At 41.6% G+C, this 9,809-nt stretch overlaps 2 protein-coding genes across 3 annotated transcripts in view; both read left to right on the top strand.

The window, feature by feature from the left end:
* prickle3 (prickle homolog 3) overlaps positions 1 to 4,743 on the top strand; it is a 40,025-nt gene extending 35,282 nt beyond the window's left edge. For both annotated transcript variants that reach the window (XM_015392338.1, XM_015392339.1), the window contains 4 exons: positions 732 to 1,049; positions 1,126 to 1,431; positions 2,910 to 3,275; positions 3,364 to 4,743. In XM_015392338.1, coding sequence (XP_015247824.1) covers positions 732 to 1,049; positions 1,126 to 1,431; positions 2,910 to 3,275; positions 3,364 to 3,824 — 1,451 coding nt within the window. In that variant the 3' untranslated portion in view covers positions 3,825 to 4,743. The remainder of the gene's footprint in view (positions 1 to 731; positions 1,050 to 1,125; positions 1,432 to 2,909; positions 3,276 to 3,363) is intronic.
* A 3,776-nt stretch (positions 4,744 to 8,519) lies between these two features.
* LOC107095942 (protein FAM110B-like) overlaps positions 8,520 to 9,809 on the top strand; it is a 4,983-nt gene continuing 3,693 nt past the window's right edge. The window contains exon 1 of the mRNA XM_015392333.1: positions 8,520 to 8,658. The gene's annotated coding sequence lies outside the window, so the exon portion shown is untranslated. The remainder of the gene's footprint in view (positions 8,659 to 9,809) is intronic.

The raw sequence follows: 9,809 nt of genomic DNA, 5'->3' as shown, positions 1-9,809 counted from the left end.
AAAAAGACTTAGCAATGGTTATGTTGTGGCTTTATAACTGATAAGATTTGTTACTATCTAAAACAAAGTTTGTGAATCCAGTTAAATAATTGTTAAAATATATCTGTCATTTGTGTGTTTTTAGCTTTCTTCCTGTATGGGAAGCTTTTCAAAAGTTTTAAACATTAGTGCAGTGGTTTATGTTAAAATAAACCTTTGGGTTAAGTTGTCGCAAGCTGGGTTTTTTTTTTGTGTTTCTTGTGAATTTGGCATTAAAAAGTCTTAAAATGTCTTGAATTTAACTCGCCTTATGCTGTAGGAACCCTGTTCTAGCTCACCTTAAATCAGGGGTTTAATCTGGTTATGAACATAGCTGTTATCAAATACGTCCAAGATGATACAAAAAGCACTGAAACAGCTACTTATTATTGTATTCACAAACAGAATAAAGGTAAAATACAAATAGCTATGCTTTAAAACACCACTTGTGATATGAGAAATGTAAGCATATTAGTATTTGATGTAGAGCTGATCCAACCCCCAAAAAATGGGGAAACAGCCCTTTAACAATCTTTACAGATGTTGTTTCTTGATTTATTTGTATAAAAACACTGAATATGGAGAATTATTTACAGAGTCGGTACAAAACATCCTCCAGTTTTGAATTACAAAAAGTATTAACTTCTGTATCAAAACTGTTTATTCTACTACTAATCAGTCGTGTAGATAACCCTCAGCGTGTCCCTCCTCAGGTATTGACCAAGGCCAGATGATGTATGACGGTCAGCACTGGCACGCGGTGGAGTCCTGTTTCTGCTGCGCTCGCTGTCAGCTGCCTCTGCTCGGCCGTCCCTTCCTCCCACGCGGCGGGCTCATCTTCTGCTCCAGGTCCTGCTCTCTTGGTGAGGATCCCAATAACTCAGACTCCTGTGATTCTGCGCTGCAGAGCAGATCTCCTTTCCACAAGAAGACACCAGAGAGGCTGCACTGTGGTTCCCCTCTGCAGCCACTAGAGGGCGTCAGGCATACTCCTGCAAAGGACTGCATGTATACTGCAGTAGAGAACAGAGGTGATATGAGTAACTTGGTTTAAAAGTATCATAACTTTTTTATTTTTCCAACACTAATGGGATCTGCTTCCATCAGGCCTTCAGTGCAGCGCTCCAGTTCAGAACGGAGCTCCATCACACAGCGGCCACCCCCATCCGAGAGGTTCCTACTCCCCGCTGCCCCACATTCATCTGGGAAACGGCTTAGGGCCAACCTGGCCCAGTGACGTTCCACATTACAGTCTGCTGCCAGGGGAAAGCAGTGTCAAACCCCCAGGCACCGGTTTTCAGTTGCAGAGAGAGCAGAATGGAAAAACTGGACTAACTGGTCGTAATTCAAGAGGAACTTCCACCAACAAGGACTGCAGGAACTGGGTGGAAAAGACTAATCAGGCAATGCAGGGTAACAGAAACCCCTATATCACAGATAAAGAAATGTGTGGCCACTTTCCAGGAGTCGCCCGACTGCCGAAGTTAGCTCTCCCTGCAACCAGGAGGTCATTAAAGGACCCAGACACAAAGCAGAACCTCCATCTTAACAGGCTGTTTATGCATAAAATAGCTCCTGTATGGCTGATTTAAACAGTCCCAGTAGGTTAAACTTCATCCACAGTGATGTAAACTAGAAGTGGCTCCGCCATTAGCTTTAGGGGTTCTACTTTTTCTCTTAGGGTTAGTCTGTTTCCATAGTCTGTTGCCGTTCAAAATTTCCCCACTCTCCTTGATGGGCCCTTGGCTGGTCCCCTACAATTCCTTTTTAAACATCAATCTTTATACTAAAATGTTCCTTCTGTCATGATTTGTGGACATTAAGATTAGGGATGCACGATATTGGGATTTTGGCCGATATCCGATATGCCGCTATTTTAAAACTCATGTAGCCGATAACCGATATCGATACCGATGTTAAAGCTGGACAAAAATAAGTAGTCATTGAAAATAGCAGTTTTGTTATCCATTTCTGACACTTTGAAAAATAATATACTCAAATATATTTTCATATGCTGATATCAAATAGATTTTTAAAAACGAGGTATCGATCTATTTTACTTTCAAAATCTCGTGAAATTTTATCGTTCTGTTTCAAACTATATACTTTACAAATTCTTGTGAAATTTTGTTAGTAAAATAGATCGATACCGCGTCAGTAGATCAACATAAAAAAATATGGCAAAATTTTGTGGATTTTCTGGGGATTTCGTAGCATAACGATGACATATAGCAATATTTCATTAGTAAAAGAGATTGATATGGTGTTTTTAAATGGCAATATATCAGCATATGAAGATATTGTGATATTTTAATGTATCAATATTTTTTCACTCGTCTTTAGAAGTTTTTAAGTCTGTAAAAAAGAAGTTTTTGAGGAAGTTTTTTTAGGCTTTAGAAACTCAGAAGCTGATCAAATATCGGTTTAAATATTGGTGGGGTGGCCGATGTCCGATATTCAATTTTAAGGCCGATACAGGCCGATACCGATAAGGGGCCGATTATATCGTGCATCCCTATTTAAGATCTAAAGATAAGCATCATCTTCAGAGTAAAAAAATATGCACGCCCAGGAGAAGGCCAGTGGCTGGAAGTTGGAGGGGATTTTGCTGCCATAAGGGTGGCTTTTAACTGCAGAGGGCCATTTTGAATGGCTGCTACAATAGGTGGCTTTTTGATTTACTGAATAAAATCATGATTTGAAAATGAGTATTTCCTCAGGTTATCTCTGTCTGATAGAACTAGTTTGATCTGAATATTGCACAAAAAAAAAACAGTTAAAACAGAAGAAATCTGTAAAGTAGCTAATAATTATTTTACAACTCTGTACATGATATCAGGTTTAAATCTCTTTACATTTCTTTTTTTTTTTTGTCTCTGATTTTTGGGCAGACACGCCTCCCCCCTCATCAGACAACTCCCCCATCCTCCCACCTCCTTTGCCCATTAAGTCCCGGGACCTGATGCCACAAGACCCAACGCCTCTGACCCCGTCTCATCCAAAGGACCTGTCTCCTGACTCTCTTCCTCCGCTGACACGCAGTGGCCAGGCTAGAGTCAGCTTCAGGGAACCAATCAGCAGCAGCTACTCCGTAGAAGAAGATGAGGAGGAGGAGGATGAAAATGAGGAGGAGGAGAGGCTTCATGTCAGCGTCGAAAACAAGCAGGGTGACGACGACGACGATGATGCTGAGGAGGGCGGGTTTGGGAGAAGGTTGAACCTTCAGAAAGGCGTTCCACCGCAGATGGACCTGTTAGGTAAGCGGCAGCAGAATCCCTCGCGGTTCTGTATGTTCGTTGAGTCCAGTTGGTTCTGCTTCATCTCATTTTTTTTTTCTCCAATTAGATGGTTCGTCATATCATCCGCGTCACCTGAGGAATGGGTGGGGCCGCTCCCGTACCTCCTCTGACCCTGTTCTGCCTCCTAGTTCTGAGAGGCGCCTTCGAAGCTCACGGCCAGAAAGGCCTCACCTGGACACTCTGGACCTGAGAGGAGGGAAAGACAGAGATGGACGCAGCTCCTGCAGCATCCCGTCCCTCAGCCTCCAGCAGGGACGCTACAAGCACGGAGACTCCTGTTCCACCTGCTCCTCGTCCTCCGAATCAGAGGAGGAGGGCTTCTTTCTGGGACAGCGGATTCCTCTGCCCCCCCAGCTTCGACAGCAGCAGCCTGATGAGCCCAAAGCCCGGAAACCCGAGGAGGGGCCGGAGGTGCAAAGAGACCGGGGCCTGAGAGGCAGCATAAGGAGGAGAAGAGCTCTCAGTCACAGCGGAAAGGACAAGGATAAAAACTGTGCTGTCTCCTGAGCAGCCGGAAAATCACAAACCTTTTTAGGAAAAAGTTGAGCCCAGATTGATTTATTGACCTTATTGGTCTGGTTTCTGATGGAGAAGCAGCTTCAAACCACAGCCTTCATATTTAACACACTGAGGGAAGCACATTTTCCCTCAGATGAGTCTCTACCAGACCTCAGGTTTAGGGCGTCTGTTTTTGTGGGACTTAGAGATATTAGTGCAAAAGCCTTTAGAAAATCCTCTGTCATTGAAGCACTTTAAAAAGTAGTTAAATGCAGCCTTAAATTTGAGAAAATGTATCCCATGTTAAGATAAAACTGTTTGTAACTACTGTAATTTCAGTATGTCCACAAAAAAAAAAAAACATAGCTGTGCTTATAAATAGTTAATATAGTATCTATTTGTTCTAATTGTGTCGTAATATGAGCCTGATTTATGGATAAATTCAAACCAGTAGTTTCTCCTTTCATTTTCTAGAAAGTTTGGTAGCCACTGGCCAAGCTCCAGAGTCCAGGATCCCTTCCCCCTTTACAGGTTTTCCTTAGGATGAGGTCAAGGAAAGCTATGGATTTTCCAGCTATTTGGATCATATCCATCCATCTTCTCCCGTTTAGTCCTTGTCAGGGTCGCGGTCCAGCAGTATATGAGCAAAAAGCCACACAACCATGCGCACACACTGACACATTAGGACTAGTTAGAGAAGCCAATTAACAGTTATGTTTCTGGACTGTGGGGGGAAGCCGGGGAACCCTGAGAGAACCCATGCATGCACAGAGGGAACATGCAAACTCCATGCAGAAAGATCCCGGGCCGGAAATCAAACTTAGAACCTTCTTTCTGCAAGGCAGCAGTGCTACCCACTGTACTACCCTGCAACCTCTATTTGGGTCGTATATTTTTTAAAGGTATACTATGCAACCGGTGTTGATTTTCCAGCTCAGCTTTTCTCCTGGTTTCTTCGTCAAGCCAGGCGCGGTTGTTTTGAGCTTAGCAGACAGGCGAACGTAACGAATCACCATGTCTACTGCGGTAGAGAGCCCTTTTCCTCTTTCTTGCCTCCTCCGACATGGGCTTTCGCTGTTTTCTCGCTGGTTTCGCCATGATAACTGCACAAATATCGCCACTGCGCTAGCAACGAGCATGGCTTTCACTGGGGGCGTGTAGCAGTTCTTGCCGTAAAGCAAGACCGGACCGAGGGCTCCTGCAATTGCAAGTACGGTATTTCCCCTACAGACCACCAGGGCGGCCAAGAAAACCTTTGTTCAACCTGAAATGGCTCATTTAATCATCCAAAATGTTATGGAACACATTAATTACCTAAAAATTGTTGCATAGTATGCCTTTAAATTAAGATGTCCCAGAATTTCAAAGACTTCATAATATCATGAACTACAAAAACCTTTCAGGAATCTTTAGTATAAAAACAGGCCCGCAGCATCACAGGTCCTCCACTGTACTATCCAGTTGGCTTGATGTATATAATCCACATGTTTATGTGTTGTGCCACATTGTTGACATCCAGTAGATTTGAACATAGCCAAATGTTTTGGATTCTTACTGTATGACTCAAACTGCTGCCATACCTGTTGTTGGATGTTTTCACGCCCATAAAAGTGCTCAAATTAAAGGTTATGTATTTATTTATTTTTTTTATGTTAGGGAGACTTAAATACTACAGCAATAAAAGAAGGATTTTTCTAAGGCTTTTCATGCGTATATGTAAACCAAGCGTAAGTCGTGAATGTGGAGTGATTATTAGTTATAAAGACGTGATCTGACTGGACCTTACATTGATCTAAATAAGAAAAATTACAGTAGCAGATTTTAACGGTGGAAACTTTTACAATGACGGTCTTTTTGTAGCGACCAAATATTTGCAGGCTTAAGTTCTGCCCCTCTGAGCTGTTAAAAAAACAAAAATGTGTTGCTTTAAAAAAAAATTCTAATAAACACTGTTATTTAAGAGACTATTACAGTTCTGATTGTACAGCCATAAAAATATATATTTTTCTCTTTCATAACTTCTGCATAAAAAAAACTCTGCATCATGCTGTAGTTTTTTAGCATTTTATTGCACTTTTTGCTGAGGCCACAATGCAACGGAGAGATCATTGGTTTATGACAATAAATGGGGTTAAATGAGGCATTTCCTCAGTAGTTTCTCTGTTTTTATGCCGCACACAGCATGAGTCGGCTTACAGGAAGGCGAAGGCAGCAGATGCCTTGCTGAGATGTTCTCCTGCGGGTTTGCATTTAATATAACTCTAAATCTAGCTGACATGTGTCTCATTGGCAAAATACCAAAGATTGCACATTTATTAAAGATCTCAGAAGGTGCCATCTGTAAAACATTTTGGTAAAAGAGACCCACTTTTTTTTTTAGAGTGATTCTTTGGATGTTTAATAAAAGCCTCAGAGGAAATGTGCAGTTTTGATTATAAGTCGGATGCCTACATGCAGATTTTTATCTTGAGAAGAAGGAAATATGGAGTGCCAACGTTATTTTACACAACTTAGCTGCAAATTGAACAGAAATCCCATCAAGCCACGCTCTCTAGCCTGAGGTTAAAGTGTATTTATTTTTCTATATATTGTGTCGATCACTGTTCATTGTAAAAAGTGAAGATATGTTGACACCTGTTTTCTCTAAACGAATAAATGTGATTTTTCGTGTTAACTTGTTCTTTAATCTATACTCAACACATTTAATCGTAGGAAGTGCCGTCATGCATGTTGAACACTCACAACCACAGATCCTGCAGAAGATGTAAAATCCCAATTCTTTGTCAATGCATCCAGATGGAAAAATGTAGTTAACACCTTCTTTAGTAAACAACTTTTACTCTTCAAGAACCTTGCAAAGGTTTTTGTTCACTTTCAACTTAGTGACTTTTCATCACATTATTGGATGTCATTGGGATTTAAACACAAAGTGCTTAAAAATCGATGGAAAATGGTCTAAAAAGAAAAGCGTGGTTTTGAATTCAGTCGCCTGAGTCAATTCTTTATAGCTTTGGCTACACTGGAAAAAAATCGAAATCTGTATAAGTCATTTTTTCTTAAAATAAGTGCATTTGTTCTTGGATTGAGGAGGTAAAAGAGACATTTTGCCAATGGAACAAGACAATTTAGATTTTAAAAAGGAAAACACAATTGCATTGTCTTATTTTAAGTGCATATGATCTAAATATCTTATTTTAAGAGTAAAAATACTCATTCCATTGGCAAACTTTCTCATTTATCTTCTCAAATTAAAGGTAAACACACTTACTTTAAGAAATGTTCTAACTTATTTCTAGATAATTTTTCCAGTGTATCTAGATTCATCCCTATTCCTATCTCGCTTGTCTGTAATTAAAAGCATCACACCAACATGATGCTGCCACCACCATGTTTCAAAACTGCTTTCCAGGGTAATGTGTACTGTTAGATTTCCCACACTAGGGCTACTTAAAGTTTTCCTTCAAAAATGACTTTATTTTTACCATTATTCCATAGAAACATTATTAGGAGTAAATGTAGGAGGGTATATCAGCTGTGCTGCTGCCATCAACACCCTTGTTTATAGATGTTGGCGATCTGCCTGTTTTCCAGTGTAGTCCTGTTTCTCTGACTGGCTGGATGTGCTCTCTTCAACCTCTGACATGGGAGTTGGTCTGCTATGTGTTTCCTGGACGGGGCCGCCTTTTACAGCTGCTTTTTCTATCTCTGCTTCTGTCTCCTTGAACCCCAGTCGGCCTCAGCAGATGGCCGCTCACACTGAGCCTGGTTCTGCTGGAGGTTTCTTCCTGTTCAAAGGGAGTTTTTCCTCTCCACTGTCGCTACAAGCATGCTTAATGTGAAGGATTGCCTTTGAGGTGATGCAATCAGCTGGTTTTCCTTAGATAGAAAACTTTGAATCAATTTGACTGTATGATCTGGTGAACTGTAAAGTGCCTTGAGATGACATGTTGTGAATTAATTTGAATGTTTAACAGTCCTGAACCGATTCTCCCATATGAGCTGTGGATCTTTGTAACAGCTCCAGAGTTACCACTTGGATTACTGCTCCTGAAGGCCACGTGTTGGTATTTTCCTGCAGTTATGCCATGCCTTTATTCACTTTCAAACTGCAGATTGAACTTTGCCCTGCAAGCTGTTTGAAATTCAGGAAACTGTTTTGAAAACTTATCTCTTCTATAAACTTTGGAACAACTTCCTCACTTGTTGGTTTTGTTCAGTAATGTTCTCTTTTTTTGTGTTTGCTTTGTTTTTTGGGGGGTGGGGGGTGATTAGTAGCTACACTGGGGTAAATACTTTCACAAAGAACTCAGCGCAGGTCAAAACAGGAATACTTTACGGTTAAAGTTGACTCAACCCTGCTAATAAGCAGGGTCTCTTTATCAGTTGTATAATAATGTATGTTGTACAGTTCATAGTCCAGTCTGTCTAAAGGGCTCTGATTTGACTGAAACCCATTCAGAATAAACCTTTTATTGCCAGCATTTAGCCTTTATATCATTAAAAAAAAATAACTTCATCAACTTTTATTACTTTCATTTCTGTTTCGATGTGAAACCTTCCAGTAAATTATGAGCTTAACTTCTCGCTTAGATCTGGAGGAAGAAAAAAATAAAAAATACAACGGTCACGTGACTTCGTTTATTTCCTCACTGGAGTCTGATTGGTCCATTAGGCCGCGGTGGGCGGGGCTTCGGCCAGCACACATGAGTTGTCAAACAGGTTTGTGTTCCTGCGCTGGGAAACGCTTGTTTCAGACACATTCATGCGGGAGGACAGCGTCCTGTTGTCCGCTTGTCTCCAGCTCAGACCGCCGGCAGCCTGGAGCTCAACTCTTACCGCTCAGGTGAGTCTTTTTATGGAAGAAAAAGCGAGAGAATTGCCCTAATTGACCTGCTGGCCAGTTAAAGCCGACCTAATCCTGTCAGGGCAGGACTCCAGCAGATACAGGCCCTCAGGCAGCTCTACCTGAGGGCCATTTTTACTGCTCTTTGTCTGCCTTTAGTCCTTTAGACTCTTTCTCCTCCATGTTTGCCTTTTTTTTCCCCCTCTCTGCCCAAACACATGTTAGAACTTGACTTGAAACATTACATTAGTGGCTCTATTTTTGTTCCTGTAAAACACCCCACCCCCCCTGGCATTCCTTCCTGCTTTGTAACCCACCAGCCTGCCGTCTTAATTATATTTTCTGCTGCTGGTTGTCCTTCCTGGTTAATTCTGCAGAGACAGGTGAGAAGTGAAGGTTTCTGGGTTCTCCCAGCAGGATCTTGGTTCAGCTCAGACTGGAATGGCAAATATGTAGAGAATTTAACAGAAACAGGCCTACAGAGACTTTTCCTTCACTTCTGTTTCATAGACTGTTTTATTCATTTGTTGTTTGGAGGAAAACCTTCCTACATATCCGCTTTCTATTTCAAATATATATAAATGAGAAGTCATTGTTCCAACAGCAGCTGTTGGCTTGTGTGATCTGACTGCAGACAATAGCAGGGTGACAGCTGTCCTGATGCACCCCCCTCCCCATCACCCCTTAAACACTCTTAATGCCCCCTTTTCGCTGCCTTTCTACTGACTGCAAATGAAGTGTCAGTTTTATTGTGCCTTTGTCTGGAAGAAGATGGATGACTACGAAGTTAAACACCAGCCAGCAGCCAATGAACTTGAAAAATAGGGGAGTGTTTGAAAAAAAGTGGCAGCATCATGCTGCGGGGAAGCTATTTTATTGAATAGGAACGAGGAGGGGAAGATGGAATCTGGGCTTAAATCAACTTGGCCATGTTGCAGACATGCAGGAAAAGGAATCTATGGTCAGATAAGGAAATGTAATGATAATGCATATATGTAGAGGACAATTTACTCTGCTCATCAGCCTGATTACACCGTCCCTATAGGCAAACACGAGGGTGATTAAGGCCCCATCCACACGAAGTCAAACCCTGGCCTAAACGCACACATTTTTCACCAAACCAGCCTCTCATCCATACGAAGCCGGCGTTT

This window comes from Cyprinodon variegatus, unplaced genomic scaffold (genome assembly GCF_000732505.1).
Source record: "Cyprinodon variegatus isolate N-32 unplaced genomic scaffold, C_variegatus-1.0 Scaffold587, whole genome shotgun sequence".
Lineage (NCBI taxonomy): Eukaryota > Metazoa > Chordata > Actinopteri > Cyprinodontiformes > Cyprinodontidae > Cyprinodon > Cyprinodon variegatus.
This window is presented reverse-complemented; position numbering and strand designations above follow the sequence as displayed.